The 17,291-nt window shown below is 42.8% G+C and overlaps 1 protein-coding gene across 4 annotated transcripts in view; it reads left to right on the top strand.

Annotated features, from left to right (window-relative positions):
• cabin1 (calcineurin binding protein 1) overlaps positions 1 to 17,291 on the top strand; it is a 693,325-nt gene that overhangs the window by 349,690 nt on the left and 326,344 nt on the right. For all 4 annotated transcript variants that reach the window (XM_063031768.1, XM_063031766.1, XM_063031767.1 and 1 more), the window contains exon 28: positions 10,492 to 10,605. In XM_063031768.1, coding sequence (XP_062887838.1) covers positions 10,492 to 10,605 — 114 coding nt within the window. The remainder of the gene's footprint in view (positions 1 to 10,491; positions 10,606 to 17,291) is intronic.

The following is a 17,291-nucleotide window of genomic DNA, read 5'->3' as shown; positions in this document are numbered from 1 at the left end:
CTCGATGAACCGTTTAGCTGTGATACTGACAATAATTGTTGTCATGGCTTGCAGCTTCCTATCAACCCCTCCCTTCATCAAAATTTACTTTTCTCTGGCATCTGAAAGTGACTGAGGTTTAGCCAGGATTGGGAAATGTTACTTTCTGCAGGTAAGTATTCTAAACACCATTTTCCATCCCACTTGGTTGCTTAGTTATTGAAATGCTATTCAAGCACCTTCTATATAATATGTATTGTACAGATATTAATTATCTAATCAGAAAGCATTACCCCTCAGTAAGCACTCGTGGAAGTTGAACCTATAGAATTCCGATTTATGGTCACCACGCTGATTACTGGGACTCGCTGCGGGAATTTTGGGCATAGATTGGAGGTGATAACACATCCAGGCTTGATGTTGGTTCGGTTGGAGACTCTGTAAGGGATGGTTCGCAAATAAGAACCTAAAATGCCTTGTTGAAATATCTGCACACCAGTAGCAGAGTGTGTAATTTCTGTTTGTGACTTAGTGGGAGAGATTTTGGCTACATTAATGGCTCTTTTGTTTTAGATTAGATTAGATTATGCGGACACTCAGTCCTCGTTTATTGTCATTTAGAAATACATGCATTAAAAAATGATACATTGTTCCTCCAGAATGATATCACAGAAACACAAGATAGACCAAGACTAAAACTGACAAAAACCACATAATTATAACATATTTTATAAATATTTATTTATAACATAAATATAAATATAACATATTTAGTCCTGACGAAGGGTCTCGGCCTGAAACGTCGACTGCACCTCTTCCTACAGATGCTGCTTGGCCTGCTGCGTTCACCAGCAACTTTGATGTATGTTGCTTGAATTTCCAGCATCTGCAGAATTCCTGTTGTTTGCGTTTTAATTATAACATATAGTTACAACAGTGCAAAGTAATACCGTAATTTGATAAGAGCAGACCATGGGCACAGTTAAAAAAAGGTCTTGAAGTCCCGTCTTCTACACAGATGGTAGAAGGAAGAAACTCTCCCTGCCATGAGCTTCCAGCGCCGCAATCTTGCTGATGCAGCACCCTGGAAGCACCCGACCACAGTCCAACTCTGAGTCTGTCCAAAAACTTCGAGCCTCTGACCAGCCCTCCGACACCAAGTGCCGAGCACCATCTCTGCCGAGCACTTTGACCCCGGCCCCAGCCGCCAAGCAGAGCTGAGGATTCGGAGCCTTCCCCGCCAGAGATTTCGGATCACACAGTAGCAGCGGCAGCGAAGCGGGCATTTCAGAATTTTCACCAGATGTTCCTCCGTGCTCTCAGGTCTGCCTCCATCAAATCAGAATTGTGCACGGCCTCCTACTTGACAGATTACAGATATTCATCACCAGAGATGCCGCGCGCACTGCGTCGCTTCGCCATCTTCTCCTCCTCCCGATAATACTGTGCCCACACTTATTTTTTTATTTTATGCAATATGCATTGCAGACTGTGCCAGTTAGCCGGCTTGGAAGGACGTGTGAGGGGAATATGGAGAAGCAGAGGCAGCCTCAGGTTTATCAACAGTTTCAGAACATAGAACATAGAATAGTACAGCACAGTACAGGCCCTTCGGCCCACAATGTTGTGCCGACCCTCAAACCCTGCCTCCCATATAAGCCCCCACCTTAGATTCCTCCATATACCTGTCTAGTAGTCTCTTAAACTTCACTAGTGTATCTGCCTCCACCACTGACTCAGGCAGTGCATTCCACGCACCAACCACTCCCTGAGTAAAAAACCTTCCTCTATTATCCCCCTTGAACTTCCCACCCCTTACCTTAAAGCCATGTCCTCTTGTGTTGAGCAGTGCTGCCTTGGGGAAGAGGCGCTGGCTATCCCCTCTATCTATTCCTCTTATTATCTTGTACACCTCTATCATGTCTCCTCTCATCCTCCTTCTCTCCAAAGAGTTAAGCCCTAGCTCCCTTAATCTCTGATCATAATGCATACTTTCTAAACCAGGCAGCATCCTGGTAAATCTCCTCTGTACCCTTTCCAATGCTTCCACATCCTTCCCATAGTGAGGTGACCAGAACTGGACACAGTACTTCAAGTCTGGCCTAACCAGAGTTTTATAGAGCTGCATCATTACATCGCGACTCTTAAACTCTATCCCTCGACTTATGAAAGCTTTCTAAACTACCCTATCCACCTGTGAGGCAACTTTCAGGGATCTGTGGACATGTACCCCGAGATCCCTCTGCTCCTCCACACTACCAAGTATCCTGCCATTTACTTTGTACTGTGCCTTGGAGTTTGTCCTTCCAAAGTGTACCACCTCACACTTCTCTGGGTTGAATTCCATCTGCCACTTCTCAGCCCACTTCTGCATCCTATCAATGTCTCCCTGCAATCTTTGACAATCCTCTACACTATCTACAACACCACCAACCTTTGTGTCATCTGCAAACTTGCCAACCTACCCTGCTACCCCAACATCCAGGTCGTTAATAAAAATCACGAAAAGTAGAGGTCCCAGAACAGATCCTTGTGGGACACCACTAGTCACAATCCTCCAGTCTGAATGTACTCCCTCCACCACCACCCTCTGCCTTCTGCAGGCAAGCCAATTCTGAATTCACCTGGCCAAAGTTCCCTGGATCCCATGCCTTCTAACTTTCTGAATAAGCCTACCGTGTGGAACCTTGTCAAATGCCTTACTAAAATCCATATAGATCACATCCACTGCACTACCCTCATCTATATGCCTAGTCACATCCTCAAAGAACTCTATCAAATGCCTTACTAAAATCCATATAGATCACATCCACTGCACTACCCTCATCTATATGCCTAGTCACATCCCCAAAGAACTCTATCAGGCTTGTTAGACACGATCTGCCCTTCACAAAGCCATGCTGACTGTCCCTGATCAGACCATGATTCTCTGAATGCCTATAAATCCTATCTCTAAGAATCTTTTCCAACAGCTTTCCCACCACAGACGTAAGGCTCACTGGTCTATAATTACCCGGACTATCCCTACTACCTTTTTTGAACAAGGGAACAACATTCGCCTCCCTCCAATCCTCCGGTACCATTCCCGTGGACAACGAGGACATAAAGATCCTAGCCAGAGGCTCAGCAATCTCTTCTCTCGCCTCGTGGAGCAGCCTGGGGAATATTCCGTCAGGCCCCGGGGACTTATCCGTCCTAATGTATTTTAACAACTCCAACACCTCCTCTCCCTTAATATCAGCATGCTCCAGAACATCAACCTCACTCATATTGTCCTCACCATCATCAAGTTCCCTCTCATTGGTGAATACCGAAGATAAGCATTCATTGAGGACCTCGCTCATTTCCACAGCCTCCAGGCACATCTTCCCACCTTTGTGTCTAATCGGTCCTACCTTCACTCCTGTCATCCTTTTTTTCTTCACATAATTGAAGAATGCCTTGGGGTTTTCCTTTACCCTACTCGCCAAGGCCTTCTCATGCCCCCTTCTTGCTCTTCTCAGCCCCTTCTTAAGCTCCTTTCTTGCTTCCCTATATTCCTCAATAGACCCAGCGGATCCTTGCTTCCTAAACCTCATGTATGCTGCCTTCTTCCTCCTGACTAGATTTTCCACCTCACTTGTCACCCATGGTTCCTTCACCCTACCATTCTTTATCTTCCTCACCGGGACAAATTTATCCCTTGCATCCCGCAAGAGATCTCTAAACATCGACCACATGTCCATAGTACATTTCCCTGCAAAAACATCATCTCAATTCACACCTGCAAGTTCTAGCCTTATAGCCTCATAATTTGCCTTTCCCCAATTAAAAATTTTCCTGTCCTCTTTGATTCTGTCCTTTTCCATGATAATTATAAAGGCCAGGGAGCGGTGGTCACTGTCCCCCAGATGCTCACCCACTACGAGATCTGTGACCTGACCTAGTACTAGATCTAGTATGGCATTCCCCCTGGTCGGCCTGTCCACATACCGTGACAGGAATCCATCCTGGACACACTTAACAAATTCTGCCCCATCTAAACCCTTGGAACTAATCAGGTGCCAATCAATATTAGGGAAGTTAAAGTCACCCATGATAAAACCCTGTTATTTTTGCACCTTTCCAAAATCTGCCTCCCAATCTGCTCCTCTGTATCTCTGCTGCTACCAGGGGGCCTATAGAATACCCCCAGTAGAGTAACTGCTCCCTTCCTGTTCCTTGACTTCCACCCATATTGACTCAAAAGAGGATCCTGCTACATTACCCACTCTTTCTGTAGCTGTAATAGTATCTCTCACCAGTAATGCCACCTTTCCTCCCCTTTTTCCGCCCTCTCTATCCCTTTTAAAGCACTGAAATGCAGGAATATTGAGAATCCATTCCTGCCCTGGTGCCAGCCAAGTCTCTGTAATGGCCACTACATCATAATTCCATGTATGTATCCAAGCTCTCAGTTCATCACCTTTGTTCCTGATGCTTCTTGCATTGAGGTACACACATTTCAGCCCTTCTACCTTACTGCCTTTACACCATTTATTCTGCTTCTCTTTCCTCAAAGCCTCTCTGTATGTTAGATCTGGCTTTACTCCATGCACTTCTTTCACTGCTCTATCGCTCTGGGTCCCATCCCCCTCGCAAATTAGTTTAAACCCTTCTGAACCATGCTAGCAAACCTACCTGCAAGGATATTGCTCCCCCTCGAGTTCAGGTGCAACCCATCCAATCTGTACAGGTCCCACCTTCTCCAGAAGAGATCCCAATGTTCTAAAAATCTAAAACCCTCCTCCCTGCACCAACTCCTCAGCCACGCATTCAACTGCCATCTCCTCCAATTCTTACCATCACTGTCACGTAGCACTGGCAGCAATCCTGAGAACGTCACCCTTGAGGTCCTGTTCTTCAGCCTTCTGCCTAGTTCCCGAAACTCACACTTCAGGACCTCATCCCTCTTCCTGCCTACGACATTGGTCCCAACATGTATCACGACTTCTGGTTGCTTTCCCTCTCGTACCAGGATGTCGTGCACCCGGTCAGAGACATCCCGGACCCTGGCAATTTCTGGTAATTCTCAGCCAATTCTCCTAACATTACAGGAGTTTTCTTTTCAAAGCTGAAGTATTAGAAGTAGGAGGGTCAAAAAGCACAAAAATAGATTCTTGATGAGTACTTGTAATTACTGTATTGAAATGGATTTGATTGTGACATACTCTTGTTTCATGGAATTAAAGATTTCCGTGCAACTTGTACAGAGCAACTTCAAGTATCTATATATAAAGTATTTTTGAGGCATTTGAATGCTTGTAGTTAAACCACATCATCTATCTAACTACTCTGAAAGTCAGTTCACTGTATATTTGATGGGAGTGCAGTAGAATCCAGATTAATTGGGTCTCAGCTGGTATCCCATGTCATGACTCTAAATGATAAAAATTGGTAATGGAAGGGATGTGCTACTGTTGCAAGTAAGAACTTAGACAGAAATGGAAGTCAGCTATTTGGACACTTAACGTCTGTGCTCTGGTTCATTGAGACCATGGCTGAGCATTTCCAACAGCAACATAATTTTCTTGACTTAACCCCATCTTCTAGATTCATTTTATATCCAAAAGTATATCCATTTCTGTTTTGATTACATTCAGCAACTAAGCTTCCATTGTCTTTAAGGAAGAGAATTCAGAAATTTACTTCTAAAAATTCATCAGGTGAAGAAAGTTCTTCTCATGTGTTCTGAATGGCTGACCCCTTTGCTTTGAGAATGTTACCCCTGTTTTAGGTATCTCTCCCCAACCCCAGATGCTGCTTGACCCACTGAACCCCTCAGCACTCTGTTTTTGACTCTGAAAGTGATTGTGGGACTAGGTGAGAGTAAGAGTTCAGCACGGACTAGCAGGGCCGAGATGGCCTGTTTCCGTGCTGTAATTGTTATATGGTTTTTGACTCTGAAAGCGATGGTGGGACTAGGTGAGAGTAGGAGTTCGACACGGACTAGCAGGGCCGAGATGGCCTGTTTTCGTGCTGTAATTGTTGTATGGTTTTTGACTCTGAAAGCGATGGTGGGACTAGGTGAGAGTAGGAGTTCAGCACGTACTAGAAGGGCCGAGATGGCCTGTTTCTGTGCTGTAATTGTGATATGGTTTTTGACTCTGAAAGTGATGGTGGGACTAGGTGAGAGTAGGAGTTCGACACGGACTAGCAGGGCCGAGATGGCCTGTTTCCGTGCTGTAATTGTTATATGGTTTTTGACTCTGAAAGCGATGGTGGGACTAGGTGAGAGTAGGAGTTCGACACGGACTAGCAGGGCCGAGATGGCCTGTTTTCGTGCTGTAATTGTTGTATGGTTTTTGACTCTGAAAGCGATGGTGGGACTAGGTGAGAGTAGGAGTTCAGCACGTACTAGAAGGGCCGAGATGGCCTGTTTCTGTGCTGTAATTGTGATATGGTTTTTGACTCTGAAAGTGATGGTGGGACTAGGTGAGAGTAAGAGTTTGGCACGGGACTAGCAGGGCCGAGATGGCCTGTTTCCATGCTGTAATTGTGATATGGTTTTTGACTCTGAAAGTGATGGTGGGACTAGGTGAGAGTAGGAGTTCGACACGGTCTAGCAGGGCCGAGATGGCCTGTTTCTGGAGAGTAAGAGTTTGGCACGGTCTAGCAGGGCCGAGATGGCCTGTTTCCGTGCTGTAATTGTGATATGGTTTTTGACTCTGAAAGTGATGGTGGGACTAGGTGAGAGTAGGAGTTCGACACGGACTAGCAGGGCCGAGATGGCCTGTTTCCGTGCTGTAATTGTTATATGGTTTTTGACTCTGAAAGCGATGGTGGGACTAGGTGAGAGTAGGAGTTCGACACGGACTAGCAGGGCCGAGATGGCCTGTTTTCGTGCTGTAATTGTTATATGGTTTTTGACTCTGAAAGCGATGGTGGGACTAGGTGAGAGTAGGAGTTCAGCACGTACTAGAAGGGCCGAGATGGCCTGTTTCTGTGCTGTAATTGTGATATGGTTTTTGACTCTGAAAGTGATGGTGGGACTAGGTGAGAGTAAGAGTTTGGCACGGGACTAGTAGGGCCGAGATGGCCTGTTTCCATGCTGTAATTGTGATATGGTTTTTGACTCTGAAAGCGATGGTGGGACTAGGTGAGAGTAGGAGTTCGACACGGTCTAGCAGGGCCGAGATGGCCTGTTTCCGTGCTGTAATTGTTATATAAAAGAGTTTTTCATATTTCAGGTTTTATTTTAATGAACTGTAAAGGGTCTACTTAATTTTTTGTTTATTGGATAATGTACTCTCTGCCAGAAATCAATCTGTGAACATGCATTGGATAATCACAATTATCTCCACTTATTTCTGTTTTATTCTTTACTAGAATGAATATATTTCTTATGCTCTGAGTAAATCACAGATACAGCATTCTACTTGGATAATACTCTCAGATCCTACTGTCTCCTTTAGGAATGTCGTTGGTGAGGCCAGTGTTTATTATCCATCCTTATCCCTTCTTAATCACCCTTGAAAAGGAGGGTGGTGGGGGGGTCAAATTGCCACTTTGAACTGCTGCAGTCCTCCTAGTTAATGTTACTCCCAGAGTGTTGCAGATCTAGTAATAGTGTACAACTGGTAATATATTTCCAGGTCAGGATAGTGTGCAACTTGAAAGGAAATGCAGATTGCTTAAAGATTTAAATGTTATCTTAATTTATCGCACGTCCTGGGCCGTCCATGGTTAGTTGGATTACACATAATTCTCCGTAACTTCCGCCACCTCCAACGGGATCACACCACCAAGCACATCTTTCCCTCCCCCCCACCTTTCCGCAAGGGTCACTCCCTACGCAACTCCCCATCCCTTCCCACCGATCTCCCTCCTGGCACTTATCCTTGTATGTGGAACAAGTGCAACACATACCCTTACACTTCCTCCCTCACCACCATTCAGGGCCCCAGACAGTCCTTCCAGGTGAGGCGACGCTTCACCTGTGAGTCGGCTGGGGTGATATACTGCGTCCGGTGCTCCCGGTGTGGCCTTCTATATATTGGCAAGACCCAACGCAGACTGGGAGATAGTTTCGCTGAACACCAACACTCTGTCCGCCAGAGAAAGCAGGATCTCCCAGTGGCCACACATTTTAATTCCACATCCCATTCCCATTCTGATATGTCTATACACGGCCTCCTCTACTGTCAAGATGAAGCCACACTCAGGTTGGAGGAACAACACCTTTTATTCCGTCTGGGTAGCCTCCAACCTGATGGCATGAACATTGACTTCTCTAATTTCCGTTAATGCCCCTCCTCCCTCTCGTACCCCATCCCTTATTTATTTGTTTATTTATTTATTTATTTTCTTCCTTTCTTTCTTTCTTTTTTTTCTCTCTCTCTCTTTTCTCTCTCTGCCCCTCTCATAATAACTCCTTGCCTGCTCTCCATCTTCCTCTGGTGCTCCCCTCCCCCTTTCTTTGTCCCTAGGCCTCCTGTCCCATGATCCTCTCCCTTCTCCAGCCTTGTATCTCTTTTGCCAATCAACTTTCCAGCCCTTAGATCCATTGAAGCATCTTCAATAACTCCAAAAGACTGAAGTTGGGTAAAATACTGAAAGGCTTTTATTCGCTGTACAATACAACCTCCATGGTGAGTGTCTGCCCCCGGACTGAGGGGGAGGGGCAATGCGGAATCACCTTTATACAGGGGTCTGTGGGAGGAGCCACAGGGGCAGTCAGCAGAGGTGCATGTCCAGACAATTAACCCAGTTACAACATATATACGGTTTACCACATCCATCTCTCCCCCTCCTGTCTTCTCCTATCATTTTGGATCTCCCCCTCCCCCTCCCACTTTCAAATCTCTTACTAGCTCTTCCTTCAGTTAGCCCTAACGAAGGGTCTCGGCTGGAAACGTTGACTGTGCTTCTTCCTGTGGATGCTGTTTGGCCTGCTGTGTTCCACCAGCATTTTGATGTGTTGCTTGAATTTCCAGCATCTGCAGATTTCCTCGTGTTCACCTATGTTTACCCTACTTTTTATGAAGAGGACAATGCTGTGCAGTTTTTGGCTTTGAGCAGATACCAGAGTTGTAACTGCACTGGAACAGTTTGGTTGGAGTGGAGCAAGTCTTCAGTGCTACAGCCAGGATGTTGTCTGGTCCTTTGCTGTTTGCAGTGATCTCAGCTGGTTCATGTGAAGTGAATTAAATTGAATGGTAGGGATCTCAGGCAGAAGCCCAGGTGGACTATCCATTGGCACTTTTGGCAGAACGTGGTTGGAAATGTTTGCTGCTCTCTGGTGATTACACTTTGACTCAGTTGATTGTCGATTAGGTGAGCTCACTGCGTTATACTTGGCCAAAAGCATACTGGCTGTTAGCAGTTCAGAGTCACAGCAAGGCGCAGTGAAGTTTCAGTGGGAAGTGGCCTTGATTGATGGAGTCCAGAGGCCTGGTTCCCAGATAGCCTGAAGGAAGGCAGCAGTGGTGTGGACTCTTTGTCTTATTAAATCATCTGAGTTATATGACAGCAAACCAGGAAGTAAAATGTTCAATTTTAAAACTAGTATTTATATAGTGCAAATAAGGATTTGCGCATAAACACAGATTTATAGTACAGTGAAACTATTGATTTTCTGCTGATTGTTTGGAAATCTCAAGAATTTAGCACCTGGCTTGTGTTTTCTTCATTTCCTCCGATGCATGGGGTCCTGGTTTCTGCACTCTTGGAAAATGGCTAGGTTTATAAGGAAAAATTATTATATTGGAGAGCTGAATACAATTTAAAAGGAAATTAATAAAATCAACAGTCTGGAGAATTTGCTAGTCTGGCAGCATGGTAGTGCAGCAATTAGTGCAATGCTTTATAGCACCCATGATCAATTTCTGCGACTGGCTGTAAGCAGTTTGTATATTCTTCTCATGACCACGTAGGTTTCCTCTAGTTGCTCTGGTTTCCTCCTACATTCCAAAGACATGAGTTAATGCTAGTGAGTTGTAGGTATGCTATGTTGGCCCTGGAAGCATAGCCACACCTGCAAGATGCTCCCAGCACAATCCTTGGGCTCTGTTGGTGGTGGATGCACTTCCACTATGCAGCATGTTTCCATCTACATGCGACAAATTAAGCTAATATTTAAAGCTAGTCTTTAATGCCTGCTGGATTAATGGAGTTTTGTTTGACTTGAAGGAAGGAAACTTAAGATCCACTATTTTAAAATGTATTGACATGACAATTAAAACCTATTAACAGCAATTTAAATAACTTCAGCAAGTGATTTTAAAAAATTAAGTCTGAACAAAATTTCACAGTTTAATTAAGAACACCATTAAAATACTTCCAAACGTGTGTCCAGCTAAGTCCGGATGAGAATTGTTTGGGAATGGCTGAACACTGGAAGCCACAGGACACAGCTTTTTTACTTTATCTCATTATGTATTCCTTTTTAATGCTATCGACATTTTTTTTAATCAGGTGCCACTTTTAGGCAAAGTCTCTAGTTATCTTTAAATCACTTGATTTGTAACTTGCATCATTTTGGTTTTTCTGCAGAATTTGAACTGGGCTCGAGATGTGTTGCTAGGCGTCACTGTTCCATGGCAACAGTTGAAGCATATGCCAGCACAAGGACTCTTTTATGAGAGGAACAAGACAAATTTTTTTAATGTAAGTTTTATGGAAAAATGTTCATTCAAATAATTTAATCCTATCATTTTATTAAATGCATCATATATTATGAGCAGTTGCTGGACCTCACCAAAAGAAATAATTAAACAGGATTTTTTTCCACACTTGCCTTCGTTGGTCAGGGCATTGAATACAAGAGCTGGGATGTCATGGGCTGTAGCAAGATGCACGTGAGAGTGCCTTTTGAGTATTGCATGTAGAAAAGATTCATAAGCTTGTTACTAGGACTGGAGAGTTTGAGTTATGAGGAGAGACCGGATGGGCTGCGACTGTTTTCACTGGAGCACAGGTGGATGGGGGGATGAACTTATAAAAAGCATGAGGGGCGTAGATAAGGTGAATGGTCACACACTTTTTCTTCTCCACATTAGGGGAATACAAAACTATAGGGTATTGGTTTAAAGTGAGTGCATTTAGCACTGATCTGCATGATAGGTTCTTCATATGAAAGGTGGTTTGCACATAGAACATGCTGTCAGAGAAAGTGGCAGAAGGCAAGTTCATTGCAATGTTTAAAGGATATTTAGACAGAGAATTTTAAAGTGTAAAGTTAAAGTATATGCATAGATTTAAAATAGAATCTGAACTTCCTTAATCATTATTTTAAAGCTAATTAAAAGAATTTAAGGTATTTTATGTTTGAATATTTACCTAAGGAAATTGGAGTCTTAAGTAGACAGAATTAGATTTATTTTAATGAGAAATTTAGGTAAGTCTAATCTATCATTAGAAACTCAGTTGTATACAGCAAAGTGTAATATTTTCAGGGTGTATAGCAACAAGAATAGTTTGTAAATACCAGCTTACTAATTTCCTTTCTTTATGCTGGAGGTTGCTATAAAACGGTGCATTCTCTGGATTAGCAAGGAATCGCTGGCAGAAACTTATATATTTCTCTATTTAGGTGTGCAAATGTTCTCTCTGGAAATTACTGCTATTTTCACAAAATGATAATGGTGGATGTTGATAGTTTTGATATAACAGGTAAATTTTGAGTTTGCAGTTATGTGCAGTCAGTATTTTGTTATAAAAATTCACATGTATTTTACTACTACTATGTCTGTGTGGTTATACTGATAATCACACTGATGAAAAGTGCGTGCAAGAAGAAAAAAACTGTCAATTCAGTAAACTTTGTGTATGTCTAAAGATTAAATTAGATTTGTTAAAAGTTTGCAGTTAAAGATGGCAGTGCTGCTTGCTTGCCCTCTTAACAGGCTTTTAGAAGACTGCACTCCTACCTTATTCGAAAAAAAAATAGAAAACCTACAGCAGAATACAGGCCCTTCGGCCCACAATGCTGTGCCGAACATGTACTTACTTTAGAAATTACCTAGTGTTACCCATAGCCCTCTATTTTTCTAAGCTCCATGTATCTATCCAAAAGTCTCTTAAAAGACCCTATTGTATCCGCCTCCACCACCATCGCCAGCAGCCCATTCCACACACTCACCACCCTCTACATAAAAAATTTTACCCCTGACATTTCCTCTGTACCTACTTCCAAGCACCTTAAAACTGTGCCCTCTTGTGTTAGCCATTTCAGCCCTGGGAAAAAGTCTCTGACTATCCACACAATCAATGCCTCTCATCATCTTATAGACCTCTTACCTCTCATCCTCCATCACTCCAAGGAGAAAAGGCCGAGTTCACTCAACCTATTCTCATAAGGCATGCTCCCCAATCCAGGCAACATCCTTGTAAATCTCCTCTGCGCCCTTTCTATAGTTTCCACGTCCTTCCTGTAGTGAGGTGACCAGAACTGAGCACAGTACTCCAAGTGGGGTCTGACCAGGGTCCTATAAAGCTGTAACATTACCTCTCGGCTCCTAAATTCAATTCCACGGTTGATGAAGGCCAATGCACCATATGTCTTCTTAACCACAGAGTCAACCTGCGCAGCAGCTTTGAGTGTCCTATGGACTCGGACCCTAAGATCCCTCTGATCCTCCAGAGTGCCAAGAGTCTTACCATTAATACTATATTCTGCCATTATATTTGACCTACCAAAATGAATCACCTCACACTTATAGCCAGCGCCTCTTCCCCAGGGCACCACTACTCAATACAAGAAGACATGGCTTTAAGGTAAGGGGTGGGAAGTTCAAGGGGGATATTAGAGGAAGGTTTTTTACTCAGAGAGTGGTTAGTGCGTGGAATGCATTGCCTGAGTCAGTGGTGGAGGCAGATACACTAGTGAAGTTTAAGAGACTACTAGACAGGTATATGGAGGAATTTAAGGTGGGGGCTTATAGGGGAGGCAGGGTTTGAGGGTCGGCACAACATTGTGGGCCGAAGGGCCTGTACTGTGCTGTGCTATTCTGTTCTGTTCTGTACTTATCTGGGTTGAACTCCATCTGCCACTTCTCAGCCCAGTTTTGCATCCTATTGATGTCCCCTGTAACATCTGACAGCCCTCCACACTATCCACAACACCCCCAACCTTTGTGTCATCAGAAAATTTACTAACCCATCCCTCCAGTTCCTCATTTAGGTCATCTATTCTTGAAAGTTAATTTATTACAAGTCTGAAATTACTGGGAGCCCACAGCAAAGGTATTCACTGACATCCTGGGAACAATTAATTCTCTGTTTATGAAAGTAAGAATAGTCTGAGGGAAGGTGATGTTTTCAAAATCTGAAATATCATGCTGCTCTAGTCAGAGCAACAGAAGTGTGTGAATTTGCTGAGGGATTTTCATCCGACACATGACATATCTAGATGCAGTCTTAACGACTGCTCTGTTGGAATGATGACCATAGTTATGTTGGAAGCAGTACAGTAGACTGTGTTTATAAATCTTCAAAGCATAGTCTGCTTTTAACAGTTTTGAAGTAACTAACTGGAAGTGATGCAAAATGAAGCTTGCATTCTCTCTTAGATTATAATATTCTATCAGAATTATAAGAAACCGGTTATTGGGCACTGATTGTTAAAATTATCAGTGAGGTTTTGGGGGTGACACTGAGATCTTACCCGCTCATAGCTGTATTTGGTGTGGCAGATGATGCTTTGGGTTTAAATGCAAGCCAGTCGGATATCATTGCATTTACATCGCTTTTGGCCTGTAGGAGAATCTTGCTGGTCTGGAAATCTGCCACTCCCCCATCTGCTGCTGCTTGGTTAGAGGACGTAATGTTTTTTCTGAAACTAGAAAAGATTAAATTTCCTCTGAGGTGGTCTGTGGAAAAAGTTCTATTTGAAATGGGGACTTTTCTTGTAATATTTTGACAGTCTTAAGGAATTACCTACCAGTTGAGGGCATTTGATTGTACTTGGGGATTTGCCCCCTTTTAACACACATATGGTTTACCTCATAGGGTGGTTGATGCATTGTAATATGAGTGTATTCTGGATCATCTGACGTGTTGTGGATGTGTGTGGGCCTTCGTCTTGAAGGAATGTGAGGGTATGGCTGTGAAATGTCTGTACTTGTATTTGTGAAGTGTTGCATTGTAAACATATTAGCTGCCGTGGTATGTTCGGGGAGGGCGGGTGAGGGGAGTTTTGTTTAGGGGTAAGATATAAAAGCAAAATGGACGAAAATGTATTGCATTACGTATTCTGTATTGTGTCATTCCCTCAATAAAAATAACTTTTTTTAAAAAAGCATTATAAAAAACAATATAATTCTATATTTGTTTAATGGCCTTCCTTGAGCAGTTGTGTTTGAAAATCTAAAACATAAGGCTCCAAATTATGTGCAATTATGTGTTTAAAGGGCTAATTTAGAGTTGGAGCAGAAACCTGCAGACTGACATTATTGCTGCATTTCCCTGCTGCACCAGGGCAGAGGCATAGAAACTTAAAGACCCATATTCAATGATTCAAGAGCAGCTTCTGCCACTCCACCATCAGATACCATCTACCATGAACACTGCATCAGTTTTTGTACTGTTTATTTATTTCTGTCATCTGTCTTTTTGTTTTACTGCTGCTGCCAAACAACAAATCTCACATCATTGATAGTAAAGCTGATTCTCACTAGGTGCCATATTTCCCAGGACCAGAGAAACCTCACAAGTCATTGTTAAAACTGAAACTCAGGTTCAATCAGAAGTTCTGTGGTGGAGTCATTGATATAAAATGTTGAATCTGTTTCTCCCTCCATCTGCTAAATGATTGTGGCAATGTCTGTTTCTGTTTTAATTCAGAAGTGGCCAGTCTCATCCTGCCTCCTGGGACCTCACTCCTTGCTCTCCTTCTGTTCAGTTCACAAGTGGGCAGGTTGAAGGCTGGTTGGGTTTCATATTAAAATATTAATATTTGTCATGATCTGTTTTTGTGAGTTATATTTGTCATTATGCTTCTATTTAGTAAACCAAGGGTCTTGTATACTTTAGAATGAATAAGTAAACAATAAACAATGTAAACTTCAGACTTTCATAATGCTGATGATAATAACCGGTCACTCAAAACTTTCTGATGCCCAGCAGTTGGCTTGTTATTGACTTTGATATTAATTGAATGTGACACATTCTATCGGACAGCATACTGCATTTATTTGTCATCAGTGTTTACTTAATGTGCCTTTGTCATGCTGATTTCAAACATATCCTCTCTGTTACTTTTAAATTTAAACACATTTTGTCAGAGTAAATGTGGTACTCTAAAAGAAAGGTAGATCCAAAGACTCAAGACCTAAATGGATGTCCTTTTTTTGAGCAGTGACTCCTAGTTCTATATACTCCCATAAGAAGAACCATCCTCTCCATAGTCACTTGTAGAGGTAGGCCAATCCTTGATAAAGATGGGGATGAAAGATTATTGTGGGTAGGTTTGAATGTGGAGTTGAGCTTAAAAACAGCTCAATTATGATTTTATGAAATGGTCTCACAGGCAAGGAACAGAGCAGCTTTTTACTTGTAATTCATATGTGAAGATATGTATTTTTGAATTAGTCATAGTCATGCTTTATTGATCCCGGGGGAAATTGGTTTTTCGTTACAGTTGCACCATAAATAATTAAATTAATAAAACCATAAATAATTAAATAGTAATATGTAAATTATGGCTGGAAATAAGTCCAGGACCAGCCTATTGGCTCAGGGTGTCTGACCCTCCAAGGGAGGAGTTGTAAAGTTTGATGGCCACAGGCAGGAATGACTTCTTATGATGCTCTGTGTTGCATCTCGGTGGAATGAGTCTCTGGCTGAATGTACTCCTGTGCCCACCCAGTACATTATGTAGTGGATGGGAGACTTTGTCCAAGATGACATGCAACTTAGACAGCATCCTCTTTTCAGACACCACCGTGAGAGAGTTCAGTTCCGTCCCCGCAACATCACTGGCCTTACGAATAAGTTTGTTGGCTAAAAGACATCATCGTTCCTTCATCAAACAAATCTCCCAGATGGAAAATACCCTTAGAAATCCAGATGGAAAATACCCTTAGAAATCCAAAGTTTAAATCCAGAATCCATGATGCCAGGCTGAAAACCTGGACTGCCAGTTATTGGAGTGAAGGGTGATATTTTCGCTGCGTTGCCCTCAATTTGTCGCACCGCCCTCCTGTATTAATTGTTATTGGATTGCGACAATATTCCTTAACTAGTTTCATCTTATTGAGGAAAAACAAATCAATAAGAGGGCATTTTGCTTATGAAGATTCAATGTCTAGCCAAATTGAGGAGGGGGCCCTGCAAACCCAGTCAACCACATAAGATAAAAAGGAACTTAATTGATATTTTTTGATGTCTGGAAAATCCAGACCCCCTAGAGTACTGGGAAGCTGTAACTTAGACATTTTAATGCAGGGTCTGTTTTTGTTCCAGGTGAAAGAAACAAACGGGCCATTTATTTTTTTTAAGTACAAACATTTGTATTCGTTGGGTAAAAATGACTGGAATCATTCATATTGGGTAGAGCAGACGAGGAAGGATATTCGGCCAAGCCAAGAAATGGGAAGAGTGCTCCATTGCTCAAGATCCTGTTTGATTTTGTCAAATAACTGTGCAAAGTTAGCTTTGAACAATTGATCAAACGTAGGTGTGATAAATATGCCTAAGTAAACAAAACCTGTCTGCGACCATTTAAAGGGGAAAACACCCTGAGTGTCAGGTACCTGCTGCAGATTCCTCTGATTTAGTAAAGTTGATTTTATAACCTGAAAAGGTGCTAAATGAATTGATGCATTGTATAAGGTGATGCACTGATATAGCAGGGTTTGATAAGAAAATTAGAACATCATCTGCATACAATCAACACACACAAAAAATGCTGGTGAACGCAGCAGGCGTTCACCAGCATTTACTATCTCTTCTTTCAGTCAGTCCTGACGAAGGGTCTCGGCCTGAAACGTCGACTGCACCTCTTCCTGGAGATGCTGCCTGGCCTGCTACGTTCACCAGCATTTTTTGTGTGAGTTGCTTGAAATTCCAGCATCTGCAGATTTCCTCGTATCCGCATACAATGTAATTTTATGTGACTTTAGTCCTATGTCTGGAGCAGATATTTTGGGGTCTCGCCGAATAGCCTCAGCCAGTGGCTCGATCACTAGTGTAAAAAGTAGTGGTGATAAAGGGCAGCCCTGCCGGCTGCCCCTCAGAATACTAAAATCATCCAACCTAATACCATTAGCGAGAATCGCAGCCAAAGGGTCATTAGAAAGAACCTTCACCCACTTAACAAAATTATTGCCCAAACGAAATTGTTCTAAAGTGAA

Source organism: Mobula hypostoma, chromosome 23 (assembly GCF_963921235.1).
Source record: "Mobula hypostoma chromosome 23, sMobHyp1.1, whole genome shotgun sequence".
Classification (NCBI taxonomy): domain Eukaryota; kingdom Metazoa; phylum Chordata; class Chondrichthyes; order Myliobatiformes; family Myliobatidae; genus Mobula; species Mobula hypostoma.
This window is presented reverse-complemented; position numbering and strand designations above follow the sequence as displayed.